The following is a 17,810-nucleotide window of genomic DNA, read 5'->3' on the forward strand; positions in this document are numbered from 1 at the left end:
AACATGGAATTTGATGAACAGCGGTTCCATATGCAGCTTATCTTGTTTTTGTAAACCCTGTTCATGTCTCCCTCAGCTTTTTCCTCTCCAGAGGGAAAACTCACACCCTTTTTTTAGCCTTTTCTTTTAAGGCACTATCTCCTAACCCTGGTTTGGTCATCCTTTCTCTGCTTTCTCTGACTCTACTCTGTGCTTTCTCACGCAGAGGTCCAACCTGCATGTGGGTCCCAAGGTGCAGGGACACCGACACGCTACGCGGCAGATAAGTAGTGTTGTCTGATGGTGCCTGACATTTGGTTGACTTTTTTTGGCTGCTCTTGTCCACCCTGTCAGTCATTCATTTCAGACAGCAGTCAGCGGTCACTCTGAGAACCCTATACTGAGTCACAGCTGTCATTGCTATGCAAGTTCAACACTGTGTTTCCCTGGATGTGCTCTTATCTACTCCGAATTGATATGACAAGTTTTGCTAGTGGTGGTGGGCTCTTCCCCTCCTTCCCCCAATCAGTTTTGTGAAGTCCTTCTGGAGTTCATTAAACTATCTAAAAGACTTTTATATCTTCTGCAAACAAAGTGACTTACTGTTCACTCCCTTCTCCAGGTCACTGATAAAGCTGTTCATCAACCTGAGCTATTCGCAGTGCTGATCCCTGGGGGGAACCTTCTGCTGACTCTTCTCTATCTCAGAGCCTTATCCTTTCTTTCCAATCCGCTAGCCAGATTTCAGTCCATAAAGTGAAAGCTCATTCCAGTCCTATGAAAACTTAGTTTCTTTAAAAACCTTTGACATGAAGCTTTTCTAAAGTCTTTTTGGAAATGCAGATGTGTTATGTGTGTTTCATTCCCTTGTTGAGCTTACTGGCACCTTTTGCAGAACTCCACCGTGTCGGTGAGGCAGGATTTCCCTCTACACGGCAATGCTCATGCTTCCTCACAGACATTCCTCTATGCTGGACTCCAGGAGCTACTTTATTCCACTCATTTATCAGGAAGGAAGGAAGACCCTGTATCTGTAGTTTCCAGTCAAATAGGCACCCCCCAGTCCTCTGGCGCCATGGCTGCTCATGCGTCCATGACTGTATGGCTTAGGTGGCCAGCATTTACAGTTCAATGCTTGAGTTTTTTTCAGGGGTTTTGAGAGAATGCCATCCACCCTTAGGGACATGTTAACATCTCACTTATCTCCTTGGTCTAACACTTCCTATTTGCTATTAACTGATCTGGCCTCTGCGGCTTGTTTGGCACCAAGAAAGGGGTGAGCTGTGGAAATCTCCTCAGTATCTTCAGTGGTAATGACTGATGCAAAGAGTACATGGAGCATCACTGCTACAGCCTTCTCATGCAGAAGTGCCTCCTTTCACGCCTTTGTCATCAAGTTGGTCCCACTCCTTCCCCAGCAAGCTGCGGGTTTCAGGTGTTCTTCCAGATGTCTGAGCCTCTTTTAAGGGGTGCTGATTAAATTCTTTTTTTTAATCCTTCTTAATTTCTTGTTTATGTTTGACCTGTCATATTTTATGGCTTTTCCTGTTCTTATAATCTATTAAATGCTGATCTTTTTTTTTTTTTTCTATACTATTTTTCCCTTTGAACTCTACAGGAGAATTTTGGATCATTTTGTTTTCTGTTTGAATTGTGGTGCATGTTTTACCTGAGCTTCTAATACAGTATTTATTAATAGTCTCTAGCCTGTTTTAGGCTTCTAGCTTTGAGGCACATAACAGGACACAGATAAAAAAAAGGAAAAAAAGAAAGCCCGGAGAATTACTCCAGAAAGGGCTTCGCTTCCCTGAATGCACTGTAAGATGTAAGAGATTTGTGCAGTGACTTATTAAAAATCCATAATGCTGGCATGGAAGATGATTTAATTTCCAACAGGGTAAAAGGGGAGTGGTTATTGTTTTTTTTCCCTCCAAAAAAAGAAAGTTTGTTTATGCTTTGAATATTTTGGCAATGTTCTTGTGCATAAACCTTTTCATGTTTATGTGCATAACTTCAGATAGGATGGATGGTGGTGTTTAAGTAAAAAGGACCACATTAGTTGTCCTTTTATCATCTAGATAAGCAGCAGCTGGGCTAGTTAGTACAGATAGTGCTTTAGCAAGCAGCTGTTTCTTATCTGAATGACAAAGGGTCAGGGTGGAGATATCTTACTTAAAAAAAAATCTCCTTTCCATTCCTATTTTAAGAGAAGGGGCAGAAAAGGAGTTAAAGGGAGTCTGTACCACAGAAGGTTTTCTGTGTCTTTATGAATATGATTGTGAATGACAGATCAATGCTAGGACCCCAGAGGAGCAACTCTTTCTGTTCAGCCTTGAAAAGAGAAGGCTAGAGGGGGATCTTATCAATGTGTGTGAACACGTAGTGGGCAGGGGGAAGGAAAACAGAGCCTGACTCCTCTCAGTGGAAAGGACGAGAGGAAATGGTCACAAACTGAAATACAGGAAATGCCATTCAAACATAAGAAAGAGTTTTTTTCTGCTGCGTGGGTGATCAAACATGGGAGCAAGTGCCCGGAGAGGTTGTGGAGTCTCCATCCTTGGAGATACTCAAAACCTGACTGGACATGGCCCTGGACAACCTGTCCTAGGTATCTTGCATTGAGCAGGGAGGATGGACAAGATGATGTCCAAAGGCCCTATCCAACCCCAGCCCTTCGGTGACTTCAAAGTTGCATATGAATAAATGCTATTCATAGGCCTTACTAGAAATGTATGGAGCCACTTGCTGCATAGCTGGATTTTCTATCTAGGCCTTTAAAGCAGCTCAATGTAATTTTCACATTTTTGCTTACACTATCTTTTCTTTATGAATCAGTTAAATTAAATTATACCAGGATGGCACTGATACCCATGAGAAAGAATGGGCCACTCCAGAAGTGCCTTGGGAAGAGCAGCTTTTTATTTGAACTAATCTTGCTATGGACTGGTGATCTTTGTCTTGCCCTCAGCACAGGTTCCAATTTTAATGTATTTTTTTCTTACAGATTTTCTGCAAATAACATTAGGAAAATATTTTTTTGTAAAAGCCATCTCTGTACTTCCTGCCTAATTTTTGCTCTTTTGTAAGTGGCATTGTATCTATCTTATCATTAAGTATTTGTGTAATTGGCTGCTGATACCTTTATTTAAACACAACTTTTGAGATGATAATTAGAAATGGAAAATATTTTTCTCATGAAAATAATAAAATACATGATGCAATTAAAAAAAAATCTATACACAGAGTTCCTGCTATGCCTTTTATTTACACTGTAGTTTACGACTTTACCTGGTGAGCAATATCATGTATTTCTCTGATTCATAGCTTCCTGCTTATCTGTATCTTTCTAAAAATCTGTTGAGACCTTCTTACAAATGAGTTTGAAAGTTGATGGGTTGTCACTTGTAAAAGGTCTGTGTGATACGGCTCACTAAAAGTTGGACAGTTGTTACATAAAGTCATCAATATAGTACTAGCAAAATAAATCCCAAAATGCTTTGATATTTTCACTTGATATTGAAAGTAACTGAAATAAAGGTTAGTTTATCATTTAACACATTCGTCATGCAGCTTTAAGCTCCCAAGCAGCCTAGTGTTTTCTACTCTTTTTTTCTTACAGTATTTCAAAATTTAAACATTTTTTTCCTTTTTGAATTTTCTTTTGATTTCTTTAAATCAGAAGCTATGAATATTGTTTAATTTACTTTTCAGTAAAGCTGTCAGTTGTAATCTGCAAATTAAAAAAAAAGTAAAACAAATCCTCATTTCACAACTTAAACCTTATTGAGTCTAATTCACTTTCACTGCAAGTTTATTATTCTTCTGCAGCTTGACGTGCCTCCAATTGTAATTGTGTTGACCCTCCGATGCAGTAAATCTCCCCCGTGCTTATCAAACTGGGAGAGATAAGTCTACAATTTGGAACTTCATTAAATATCTCATTTATATTAAACAGATGATGGCTTTGAACAGAAATAATAACTTTTGCAGGCGCTGCGACCTCGGGTTGTGGTCTGAGGCACTCTGGAATGCAGCGTTGCTCCAATCCCCACCCCTCCGTGTCCCGGGCAGCCAGCCAGCAACCCAATGTCACAAGTTGTTAGTCCAGCGAGTTGACTTCAAAGCCTCTGTCATGAAGCCTGTAGTTAAGAGCCCTTTGTAGCCCTTGAAGCAGTTAAAAAAATATATCTTTCATAGCATGCATTTCTTTGTCATTTGGGAACTCTGGATGGTGATTAATAAAAGGCAGCTATTTAAGAAAAAAACAAAACAAACATGTTGCTTGTTATTGTAATTCCTGAAACCATGAACTGCTTCTTGTTTGCTCATGTAGAGACCAGGCCTGTGAAAAAAGCATTTTCAATTCCCTGTGACTTTGTTATGTGTCTTGCAAAATCTGATTCTTTGCTGTATTTCAGTACCTATAAAATGCACATGATAGGTTTTCTGTAAGGATATTGTTTGTAAGATTTAAGTATGCACTTTAATATGAAAAGGTATGTTGGTCAAAATAGATAATGAATGATGTGTGAGATAATATGCTTATCATGCAAAACATCTATTTCTTTAAATTTGTTTAGCAGGTTGTTTTTTCTTGAGGAGAGATTGTTTCAGCTCACACAGTGGATGAGTCGATTTAATGGTCTCAATTTGTTCTGTGTATTGCTACGTAACTAGAGCTTTACAGGCACTGAGGTTGGAGGCGAGGGGCTAAGTGATGGTAGGGGAGGTCTTTTAGCTCCGTGGTGGGTCACTGGCAGCAAGTTGTTGGTTGCTGATAAGGAGGTTGGAAGTCTCAGTTGTCACCAGCGCATGGGGATTCATTACTCTCCAAGGTCCTGCATAGGCAGCGTCTGCAGAGCTTCCTGCCCCCTTATTGGGGCATCTAAACCAAACTAGGTGATTTCAAACCTTCTTTTTTCATTGCCCTGCAAGCACTCTCCTTTTTGAGGCATACACAGGGGAAAAAGAGGTGGCCATTCTCCATAAGGACTGAAGTAGGTGGTCACTCAGAAGAATCTGGAGATGGACAGCAATGAGGGCAGGAGAATAACCGCTTTTGCAGGCTTTTCCCCCATTTACATGGCCAAGCAACATGCCTCTCTCTGCTTCTCCACTACAAACTTGGTTTGGTTCTTAATGCCCCAGCTAGGCCTGGACCTAGACCCTTGGTGGGCAGGGACCCGCGGCCCCAGGGCCTGCAGGGCTTTGCCAGTTCTGACCACTCTGACAGGAAGCTGCAATCTGGCGGGAATCAGGAAAGGTCCATACTGAAGGAAGTGTGTGAGATTTCTTTACCCTGAAGGCAGGAAAGGCAGAGTAAAGAATTCCTCATGAGCATTAATTATAATAACAATAATGGGAAGCCACTTTCTTTTTTCTCCTAACTACAAAACTCCTGAGTGTTTGTGTGCTGGTTACTAATATACATAGTGGAGTTTTATGGGGGTTTCCATAATGATTGCATGTGAAAGGAAAACGCACTACTTCCAAAAGCATCAGCAACCAGCTCCGACTGCGCTCCTGTGCTGTGCTCCTGAAAATAGTCTTGTTCTGTCAGGCTGTCGGGGTGTGAAAGATAGTCCAGCTATCTGCCCAATAATACTATCTTAAGAAATTGTGCAACAAAGAAACACCAAAACCTTTTTTTTTTCTTCCCTTTTTTTTTTTCTCCACCAATTTTCTGCTGAAAGATTTGAAATATGACAGGGCACCATGGGAGGTGCAGAGCAAAGTGGCACAGAAAGTTGGTCATTAAGCAAAACTGTCATTGCAAATTATATTTGTCCAGGGTGAAAAGTTCTAGCTCATTTGGTGCCCAGACAGGTCTAGGCCTTAGGCAAGTTGTTAAAGTTCCCCCATGCTGCTAAATGGACGCTCAGCGCTGATTTTTCTCTTTCTATGCAGTTGGAGTCACCTGCAAGCCCCTCTGGGCCAGAGCTGCCTATAGAGACTGTCCTGGATGACCGGGAACGTAGGATTTCCCACTCGCTGTACGGTGGGATCGAGGGTTTCAGCGAGTCGCCCACAAGGAACGCGGCGCTGAGCAGGATAATGGGTGAGTCAAACAGCCGCTGCTAATCACACCTGGGCTTTCTCCTTTCTGTGATGCTGTGAACGGTGAGTAATGTATCATTCATGTGAACCATGGGAAAAGCAGGGAAAAGGAAAGTTGCACTGACCAATTTAAAATATGCCTTAAAATTGTTCCACAGAAGCCTTTTAGATAGCTTATTGATGAAAGAACATCAATAAATGGATTTATAAAGTGAATTTCATATCCCATAGCAGGTAATGGAACAAATAACAGGAGCATTTAACATTTTTTTTTTTAGTATCTGGTCTGACAATAAATTGTTCATTAGTGTAGTCTGCATTTTGAGTCTTTATTCAAATTAAAAGTAAGTGGGTCCTTCTTTAAGGAATTTATAATTATATTTCGTCATTTGTTTTCCTCTAATTCAGTCATTCTAATGCAACAATAACTAATAAAAATCTGCACCCGTTTATGCTTATTAGGTTCTTTCATTATTTTGGTTGATTTTTTTGCTTTTCAGGACAGCAATTTTAAAGCCTCCTAACTTATTTTAAGCATGCTTTGTTTAGCTTCCATGCCATACCATCTGCATGGCCCCAGTGAATAATGAGGTCATTAGCAGTTGCTCTGCAGCAGTTCAGCTTTCTGTGTACAGACCTAGGTATTAAAGACTTTTTTTTGCCACAGAAATGGTCGGATTTACTGACTAGCATGGGATTAGCTTGAAAGTATTTTCAAATCTAAAACAAAAAAGAGAAGTTTGATTAAAATAGCATCTGACATAAGAAACTCTGATTGCTTGCTTGAGTTGCAAGTTTTAAACATAAAATGCAGCCATTAAATCTGCATTTTTTTAGTGTGCTTGACACCCATGAACTATATTAGTAGAGTGTTGCCATTAACTTGATCTGAAGCAAGCTTGAATTTAGATTTGAGTTCCCTAAAATGGATTTTCTATTTCAGAAAGTGGAAGTCCATGATTTGGGCCATCTTCCCACTTAGTTAGGAGTTGGCATATGTATTTTGCTGTGTCAGTTTTTTTTTTTAATTTTCATCTTTTGGGATATTTTGTGTAGTAGCAAAGTAACAGTGCTGTTGAACTCTGTGAAAATCCACAGTTTTGCTGTTAGGATAATTCATCCTTTTTAATTTATTATTCATATTTGTGTGTGCATTTAAGCAGCAGTAATTAAAAATAAGTCATGTTCTAGTCTATTGCATTATATTTGCTGCAAATCAGAAGAAATACTACATTTTAAAATATCAAGGTAGTATGAAACTTTTTTAGCCAGCCATATACACCTAATGAAAAATAGCTTTTTAAAATGTTTATTGAAAAATGTAAGGGTTGATAATCTGAAGTCTTTAGCATTATTTTTCCAAATAGAGACAAGTGAGTTTTCATATAGTTTCAGGGGGTTCGATAAAATACTTGAAAAGCACTAATTTCTGCTTTTCCCATCAGCATTGCAGAGGATTTACATGTAGGATCGATATAAGTATTAATGAGTTATCACTTAAACACCTTGGCCAGCGATGGGAGAACAGGCCTGGAGAGCGTCTGTGTGCTCACATGTCAAGCAACGCAGTTTAATTTCACATCACAGGAGCCCAGGATTTGCCATGACAAACGAAACTAGGGATTCATCAAGTCTGGTAGCAAATCTTTCTTTAACAGCAGCCAGTAACTGATATTTCATCAAAAAGCCAAAAACCTTAAGAAGAATCTTATAATCTAATGCTTTTGTTTACCTCTGCAATGTTTGCATAGGGATTAAAAATCCGTCCTGCCTTTTGTAAGGTTTTCCTACAGATATTCTGATTTCTCATGAGTCTGTATTGTTTTCAGAGACCACGAACTGTATAGGAAGTTGTTTTAAAATTGGTTCTGACTTAAAACCGTGATGGATTTAAGTAAGTTGGAAGCACATGGAAATCAAATCATACCTGCACCACATAGTAAATGGGCTGGTTGCATTTTTAGGTTGCAGTCAGTTTTCTAATAACTTTATCATTCTGAAGGAATGAGTACAATTAAAGTAAAAACTCAGTGTTTTCAAACTTGTCATATTGCTGCATGTGTATTTCTTTGCATACAACACATGTTTGTACAGATCTCTGCAGTTGTTTGTTTTAGAATGGCTAAAGATTGTAGAAATTAGTCTTAATTGTCCAGTGGACTTAAGGTCCTACATGCATTTATAATGAGAAAAAAACGCAGAACTTTTGTTTTCCCATGCATGTATATGTGGTATAACACGACTGTTGAAAAATGTCTTGCTGCCTTGAAAATTGGCTTGAAAAGCAGAATTTTTCATAGGAACAGTCTGGCTGAGTAAAACTGGAGGTCTGTTCTTCTGTATACTGTGTCTGGCTGTAAAGACAACTGAAAAGGGCATGCTGGTTCCCGAGTACTCTCCCAGTACTTAGTGGTCTTTGGTCTTAAGGCCTTGTTGTGTCAACTGGTGACTTTTAATTTAGCCCTCAGAGGATTTAAGAATGTAACTTTTGGTGTTCTTGGTACCTTGTGGTGAGGAGGTCACAGCTGGATTTTGTGTGTGAAGGGCTCTGTCTTTTTGCACCTTTTACTGTGTGATAAAATGGATGGCTCTCTTTCTAAGTCAGTCAAAAGTGATAATCTCAAAATGTGAAAAATTCCAACTCACCTCAGACATTTCTTAAAGTTGAGTAAAAACCAAAAGCCTAATTTGAAATGACTTTTAAAGAAATATATCTATTGCTATTTTCAAAAAGGTATTTAAGACTGTTTTCCTGCTATTTCAATCTGGTATCAGGACCTCCTTGTCAGAGTCTTCTTGTGAGAGAGGGAATAAGGCACCAATTTTAGAACACTCTTTAAGATATAGAAGAAACATTTGCTTACTGCAAGAGGACTACATGATACTTGTAAAGTTTCCAATCGTTCTTCTGTAGAAATATTTCTTTTTCCAGAAGATAATTATTATTGCTACTAATTTATATATTTTCTTATGCTTTTCAACCAATATTTCACTGAAAAATGTTTAGGGAGAAGAGATTACTCTTTCTGTTTCCAGGGACTGATTTTTTTTTTAACCAGGCCATTTCTCTTTAGACATTATGATGGTTAGATTAAACCTTTCCTCTTATTTATTTTCCTGTAGCCTGTTTCTAAATAATAACTGTGTTATTTTAGCTTGTTTTGCTACATGATCTAAAACTCAGGTCTTTGTTTCCGGTATACCCTTCTCTGCATATCATCCAGTAAGGTCTGGGGTTTTGCAATTCACAGAAACATAGCTGCTATCTGTATAAATTATGCTTACTGAACAAGCACCTTAACACAAAGCCATCTCTCATCTTTTTCTTTTAGTTGCTGATATTTTCTTAAGAAGATGGCAGGTTTTATTGCTAATGGTAATGGTAAATGGTAATGCTAATAGTAAACAGAAGTTATTTATCAGGGTACACAGAATAACTATGGCTTGCGCTGAATCTACTTTTCATCCCTCAGGATCCCTCAGAACAACATAAACTTCTATACGTGCTATACAAAAGGAACTACGATAAATAGTTGCTGTCTTTGGGATGCAATCAGGATAAAGCACTTCAAAAAAATTCAAAGCTAGAGATGTGGAGTGTGGATGTCAATTAAATTCAAATTTTGCTTTGCAAGCCTGGTGCAGTTCCCCAGCTAACCATTTATTTGGAATACAGCAGACTTCTTGGAAATTCTGAGCACCCCTCTTCAGATCTGATGCCTGGACAGTTATCGAGGCATTTTTGTACAATAACCAAATGATATCTCTTTCATTAGCACATTCATATTACGGATTGATTCTTGGAATTACTTCAATAAGTAGAAGACAAAGATAAAATTCCCAGTTTTTCTTTCTCTGAGGTATCATTGACTTTTCTTAAGTGTTCCCAGACAAGTAATTCCAGTCCCACCTTTATTTAGAGTGGAATATTAGATGATGTGGACATTTTGCCAACACTCAGTATGTTAGTGTGAACAAAGGTGCTGTTAGTTTCAAATAAATAAGATTTGGATAAGTTCTAGTTTCCTACTGCATATTTCCCTGAGTCCTTACTGTTGGACTATCTTATGACTGTTGTCTTTATAATGAAAATTATTTTATTATTATTATTACTGTTATTTTATTGTCTTCTATACTTGTGGAAATAAGGCCTTATCTTGAGATTGCCAATACATTTTTCATTTTCTACAAAAGTGTATTGTTTGGGGGGTTTGAGTGACAGAATTTTTTAGAGTGCTCAATAATTCATTGTTCATCACAATCTAGTAGCTGCTGAGTTTTGGATCTGGCATGTCAGGGCAAGCAGGGCTCTCTAGTTTCTGGTGGAAGAAGCTTAAAGTGTGCAGTTTGTCTGAATCACGCAACACCAAAATGCTCATCAGAATGAGTAATAATACTTGGATTACTTGGTGAGTGGGACTGTTGTTCACTTTACATAGTGCGTATGTTCGGGTTTGTTTTTTTTGAAGAGCATGATTTAATTCAAGTCCAAGCTATTTTCAAGTTTGAGGAGTAGGTGGTTGGCATAGCTTTCCTTCTAATTCAAAAGTCCTTTTAGAGCTGGAGACCAGTCATTTGGTACAGGAACTCTGCAGATGTAAAGCCTTCGGAGGCCTCCTTACCATATTCTTGGTGTGATCGTCATGGTGTAGGTTGTCACTGCAGTGTGAGCCTTGTCACCTGAGATGTGACATGCTCCAAAGGGAAAATGTTTTCCCTTCCTTGTTACCCCATCCAAAATACAATGTGTTACCGTATAGCTTACCATACTAAGTCAAATGAATAGACACAAAACTGGACTTCAAATATCTTCAGATTCTAATTTAAAAAGAGTTTTCCCAGCCTGAGAGAATATTATTGTCTTTTGTACATTTGTAGACAGCTTGAACAAAGCCTCAGATTCGTAGATCAGTCGCAGTATAGTGATGCTTACTGGGTTTGAAGTTTGTTTGATGTTTCCTTGTAATATTTGTCATAAAATTGTGGAGTTACTTTTGCCAAAGGTGTTTTTCTGTCTGCTTTAACTGAGCTCCCTACAAAGGACATATTGACTCTCGTGCTGAGCTCTGCCAAACAGGCTGCTTTGGAGGTGAAGCCTTTCACCTGTTTTTAGCTTCATCTGCGGTGAAAAGCATAGGCACATCACATGGTTTTTCCCCTTAATTCCAAAGCAACTATTAAAATGTCACTCTTCACCCATGAAGAAGGGTAGAGAAAAGTTAAAAATGTTACTGAATTACTGCAGCCTCTCAAATGGGAACTTCAATCTGCAAAATGCCATAAGGTTATACCTTTTCACAATGAATTCTTTGGAGACATTATTAACTACACAGTTAACAATCTTGTAGGCATTATGTTTGGAAAGAAGTACATTGCCAGGCTAAACATTAACCTGTCCATCAAAGAGGCTATTGCTGGGCAAAGAATCAGCTGTTATGCAAACTCAATGCATTCATTTCCCTTTGACAGTGATGAGTTGTTTGCCATGCAGGTCCTTCTTCTTCCAGTTACTTTCACCTTTTTGAAAGATCTCTTTTGAAGCTGGTTTCCCTTCTTTGGAAAACTGTGTATTAGTTTTCCAGTACACAATGTATTTTCTAGTGCTGTAGTAATTTTAGTGAGCAATATGGTAATCAGCTAATTACTCTTTATAGATTCTTTTTTTTTTTCTAGAATAATTACATTTCAAGAAAGTAACAATAGCTCATACATACATTTTCAAAAAAGGGAGAGGGGGAAACAATTTCATATAACTCTTGACAAAAGATCTTACAACTTTTTCATATTTGTGTTAATAATAATGTGTGAAAGTATGTGATGTGGCCACATAAGAAGTTAATGTTATAAAATTATAAATATTTTAAATATAGTCACTTAGATGCATCATACTTTTAAAATAATATAGAGAGTTTGTTGTTAGATGAATTACTGATTAAGCTAGTGGTCTTCTCTTCATGAGATGTGATAATTTTACTGTTTGGTGTGATAATAAGTTTCGAGTAGTAGAAGTCATGCCATGTCATGATCTTTCACTTGGAATTATGCTGAGTGGAATAAGAGTTAGGGCAAATTTTAATGACTTTTAAATGGCAATATTTAAAGTTGGGGATCAATATCCAGGAGAAAAAAAAATATTTTAAAATACATTCTATAACAAAAAAAAAAAAAAAAAGGAGTAACTAATGTGAAGTAATTTGCCTCGGATAACTGAACAATTTTCTTCCATTTTTCCAATCATTATTTTCCTTTTAACAAGCACAGTTTTAGCTTAGTGTTCCTCAATACTGGCATAGCCAGTTTTTATTTGAAATTAAATTTTTAAGAAGAATCACTCTATATTTCTACCTTCTTCCAAATAATATTATATAATCCCTTTTCTTATTTTTTTCAGCAGTTTGAAAATGTTATAAAATATTATGCGTAAAAATAAATACTGGAAAATATGATTATGTACATTAATTACTCTAAATGCGATAATAATGGTGTAAAATACTTAATGCATATTGCAACTGGCTTTTACTAGGAAACAGTATTTTAGTAGTTAGTAAGAATCCTCTGAATATCATTTTTAACTGCTACTGTTCTGAATTAGCCAAATGATGTCTACATGCAGATGAAAAGCAATGTTGAATGTATGTTATGTCTCTTATATGCAATGGCTCTAACTTGACCACTTTAACATTACTACCAGAATTTACATGTATTTTAAGGGGAAAAGAATGAAGACAGATTTTCACTTTTATTTTTAATGCCTCAAGTGAAATATTTCCATCTACGTTGGAAGCCTGTGTAGTGCCTGTAGATTATTTTCCAAAGCAGAAAATAAACAATTTTTCAAATTTGGATTTCTTTCCTTTTGTTGGCTTTAGCCGTGAGTTCTCATCACCTTTCACAATTCACAGTTTTTTGTGGGCTTTATAAGATGGTTCCCAGTTCCTAATAGCAGCCAAAAAAAGTTTTGAATGTCTTTTGGGCAGTATCTGATAATGAGAGGTGATGAGATTTATTAGTCCTCATCGAACTTACTTCTCCTTCATCTCTTCAGAAGAGTTTAAGAAAATATATTATTTTCTTGCAGTTGCATGCAGGTGCATCTGATGTTACTTTTCAGACCTCTGCATAAGAAGACACATATATAGCGAGACGTGTTTAATTTTAATATCTGTGTTGTGTCATTCTTATCAGGAGCAAGGTAGTTTGACATGACGTTTTATCAGTTGCGGCTATATATTATTCAAGGCTGTCTCTGCCATTGTTTAGTTTTCGTCTTCTTTTCTCTCCCTTTGTTCAGGTAAATATCAGCTGTCTCCAACGGTGAACATGCCCCAGGATGACACAGTCATCATTGAAGATGACAGGCTGTCGGTGCTCCCACCACATCTCTCCGACCAGTCGTCATCCAGTTCCCACGACGATGTTGGATTTGGAACCGTTGATGCCGCTGGATGGGCTAAAGCTGCAATTAATGAGTCAACAGACTGGTAAGAGCATGGTTTAGGAGAAGCAAACAATAGATTATTGCTGTTAAATCTTTTTTTTAGTTTAATTTTGGTTGCCACTAATATTAATCCTTCTCTTTTTTCCCGCGTATTTAGAATACACTATTTTAAAACTTGTATTTGCTCTGGGTTTCAGTAAGGGAGTCTATACAGATAATTTATTGGACTTCTTGCTTCTGGTTGCACAGTTCTGTGCTTTCTCGAAGCACATTTGTGGAAATGTTGCTAATTGTTATTAACACCAAGTGAGTGTATAGCTGTGATAATTTGAGTATTTAATAATAATTCAGTTGCCCACTCAGCTGGCTTTTATAAAGAAGCTTCACTAAATTTAAACACTTGAAGTATAAAAGATTAAAAATGAATTTTGGTCAGAAAATTTAATTTATAAGTCTCACTGTAAATATATTTCTACTTTTATTAAACATAGATTTTATTTTTATATTCCAGTGCACATTTAGGAGCCTTTTAGGACCACTATGTGCTTCATTGATTTTCCTAATAACATGCAGTAATTTTAAGATCTACCTGAAAGTCAAGGGAGCTCTTTGTGTTGCACCGTTAGTGTTAATGTTTATACAACAAGCGCTGGTCAAGATTTCTTTATTATTCAGGAAGCAATACCGTTTTTATAATAATATGGTTCATAATAATATGGTAGCTATCATGGGAAGGCAGTAGTCTGTGGTAGTTTCACTTTTTAAAATAAATAATATATATATATATATATTTAATCTATAATAAAAACAATTTATGTGAATCCTAGGCTGACTTTCTAATTACCTGTGAGTCCTAACGAGAAGGAGGACCATTGAAGACCATTATTAACTTGTTTATGTTCCTGGCAAAGAGATATTGTTTATTGCTTAGGACTGTTAGTACAGATCTAAGATTTAATTTGCAAGTCCTGTAATTATCTATAGTAATAGTAAAATAGAAGCCCACCTCTTTACCATGCCACTTCTTAAAGCTAGAGAGTTACCCAAATGGCATGAAGTTTATGAATTTTCTTATCTCTCTTGTCTCTTATGAATATGTCAGCGGTATCTTAATAAAACAGGAATAGTGCCTGTCAGCTGATATGCACCTGTCAGCTGCTTCTTTTTCATGTTAGTTTATCTGATATCAGGTTCAGGACTTGAATTTTGTATTTTAAACACCATTTTAATGGGTGTATTTAAAAGTAACTTTTTCATCCTCATTTGCCTTTTTTTTAATGTTGCAGCTCTTCTCTTGAAGAAGTTATACCTGTAGTCTGGGCCCTTGAAAAGTCCATCTGTCTATTGTAAGAGCTTTTAGAGCTGAAAATCTGAGATGTTTAAATAGAACAGTACTCAAGACTGCACATAATAGCTTATTGCTGAGTGATTTTTTTGCTGAATGTGAGCAAAAACCTACAGCACAAAATAAAAGGCCATTTGAAACCTGCAGATGCTTTTACATTTACTTCTGCAGCATTTCTTACTATTCATATACTACTTTGAAAATGACAGTATCACTAAAGAAAATAGGGATTAGATATTGTGGAATTCATCATGCGCAAAACCTTTAAACCTCTCTCTCTATGAGAGTTTGTAAAGGTCCTCAGATACAATTGCAGTTAAAAGAGTAGATCAGTATAGTACCTTACTATATAATGTATTCTATTTGTAAAAAAAATAAATAGCAGCAGCAGTAGTTTGTTGCATTAATTTCCTGCTGCTAATGGATGAAGGAGGACTTGTAGAATGTAGGTGCATTGTATGGTTTTGCTGGAAGGCACAAAGGGTAAAACTAAGAATATGGATGAAGGGTTATCCAAACAAGAATGGCAGCTGTTCTGAATCACAGAAGAAAATGTAAGCTTTTCCAGCCTGACAATATCTCCCTAATCCTTGATGAAAATGTTATGAAAACAAAGGGGCAATAAGACAGGATTAATAAGTGGAATTTTAATAACACTGGGGGTCAGAAGACGGTTACATTCTTTTAAGGATCAGCTGTCATTCCAGAAATCTTATTTGTTTAGTATGCTAGAATATAGTAAATTGCATTTGGCATTGCTTAATGAGTTGTATTAATAAAAGACAGAAGGTGAATTTAATGTAGTTGAAAATATTAAAATTAGGTATTTTGAGAGTATTAGTTACTCCTTAATTCTCATTGGCTTTTCCAGTTTTGGATCTTCTCTGATGCTTTTGGGTACTTTGTGGCCAAGTACATGTATTCAAACTTGCGAGCTGCCTCTTTCTTTACTAAAACACACTTGAGGGTCATTAATATTAGAAATAAACCTAGGCAGGAAAACTGATGACACTGCATAGGGCTCTGATATTTGAAGTGTAAAAAGGTCTGAGAATTAGTGATAGCAGGGTGTAATTTATGATGCTAAATGGCACCTTTAGTATTCAGGATACTTTGCAAGCATAGACTAAATAATGCCTGTAACAACTGCGTGAGAGGGAGGTTTGATGAGTGTGGATAAGAGAAACTCAGAGGATACCCTTAGAAAGGATGTCAGTAGCAAAGCTGTGATTTGATGCCCAGAATTTCTGATAGCTTCTCCTGTGTTCTGATCGTGCCGCTCTCTTGGTAATCTCTGGTATCTCTTTGAAAATGTATTCAACTTTTGAGCTTTATTATGTTATTAGGACTTTGAATAAATATATATGCGGAGGCTGTATTTACATGGAAATGATATTCTGCGTTATCAAGCTCTTTATATATGCAGCTTAAAGTGAGTGGTTATATGGGCAAGCTCATGTGCAAAACATAGTTTAAGAAATTCACCCTCCTTGAATAACAAGTGATGTGTTATATGCAGCAAGATAAAGCTGCTGTTTAACTAACGTGAGCTCTCTCAACAGATGTTGCTAGAGAAAATTCTCACTTAGTACAACAATATTTTTCTAGTGTTCAGAGACTGTGTTGACTAGTAGGGAGCCAGAAACACTTGTGTGGCCTTTGGAAACTCTTTTATGATCTGATTATGAAAGGTGTCAAAACCCTGTAAGTTCAGTTGAGTCATTCAAAGTACATCCACACACTCGCATGGTTCCCATTCAGCTGCTAGTTGCACTGCTACAGGCACATTATATGTATATATATATATATATATATATGTATATATATGTCTTGTCTGTTTTCTTTCTCTTGTGTGAAAATGATATTTTTTCCCTATTTTGCGGGAGTGAGTGTGAGGACTAAATAGTTACTTTTTGGTTCAATAGAGCCTTAAGCATATGCTTGGAAATGTGGCTAAATTGTGCAGACATCTCTGAAATAGTTGCAGTAATTAAATGTAAAACATTATGAGCCTGAGCCAGAAACATTAAAGTCAAAAGGCACTTGACATTGACTTTATTCATATAAGCTCTGATCCTGCTCTCATTTAAGTATTATGTGCTTGTCACATGCACATAGCTTATTATTTGTAAATCTGCTGCTACTAGACTGAATTTTCTCTAAGCTGCCAAGGAATGTGGGTAGTGATTTTTATCATTCCTAGTAGCTAATGTCTTTGGACATTTTCCCTTACCTCTACTTACTGTTGTGTGTAATATGCAGGTGTTTCTTGATCAAAGATGCTTTTATAAATTATAGTAGGTGGCATACACAACATAATCGAAAACTTTAAATCAGTTTGCACAGAAATTTGCTATTTGCCTGTTTATCACTAGGTACGTGATTTGTATTATGCCTAGCACTTGTGATAGAGAATACCTCCTCTGAAATATACTGGAGAAACATGTATATATACAACATCGTGAATGATATTGATCTAGAGATCTCAATTTCAAATTATTTAAATACTTAGACTTGTTTGTTTGCTTGTTTCTTTGTTTTTTATCTTGACAACAATCAAAGAGCATATTATCTTTTGAGAACTCTGTTTCCTATTGGATGAGGAGTGATGATGCAAAATATTCATATATTGTGATATTTTACACTTTTGGTTTCTTTTTGTGCCTGATGAAGTAGAAATCTAAATTCTTCGGACTTGCCTTCAGGCAGTTTTTAGTACTGCCTCCTTTTCCCGAAGCCAGATGAGTGAATTTGAGTGAATTTCCTTTTGCTTTGTTTATTAGTTGAAAGTGATGCTGCAAAGGTTTTTTTTTTTTTTTAACCAATGTATAAAGAAGATTTCTTTATGTTAAGCGGCCATCATTACATGCTGAAAGCTTGCAGGTTAGCTTGCCCACCAAACTAATTTTGCCTGCTTTCTTATGCTCATGATTCTACCAACATTTGACCAATAAATCTGAAGCCTGGTGGACCTGTGTTCCTGTTTGCTAA

At 36.9% G+C, this 17,810-nt stretch overlaps 1 protein-coding gene across 1 annotated transcript in view; it reads left to right on the forward strand.

Moving 5' to 3' along the window:
* The window catches only part of PARD3 (par-3 family cell polarity regulator), a 435,290-nt gene that overhangs the window by 266,454 nt on the left and 151,026 nt on the right, over nucleotides 1-17,810 (forward strand). Inside the window, 2 exon segments of the mRNA XM_088534020.1 lie at nucleotides 5,887-6,037; nucleotides 13,328-13,517. Of these exon segments, the coding sequence (XP_088390146.1) occupies nucleotides 5,887-6,037; nucleotides 13,328-13,517 (341 nt within the window).

The sequence above is a fragment of the Tinamus guttatus genome, unplaced genomic scaffold (assembly GCF_059628265.1).
Source record: "Tinamus guttatus ecotype Peru unplaced genomic scaffold, ASM5962826v1 Tinamus_guttatus_pri_ptg000530l, whole genome shotgun sequence".
NCBI classification, from domain to species: Eukaryota; Metazoa; Chordata; class Aves; order Tinamiformes; family Tinamidae; genus Tinamus; species Tinamus guttatus.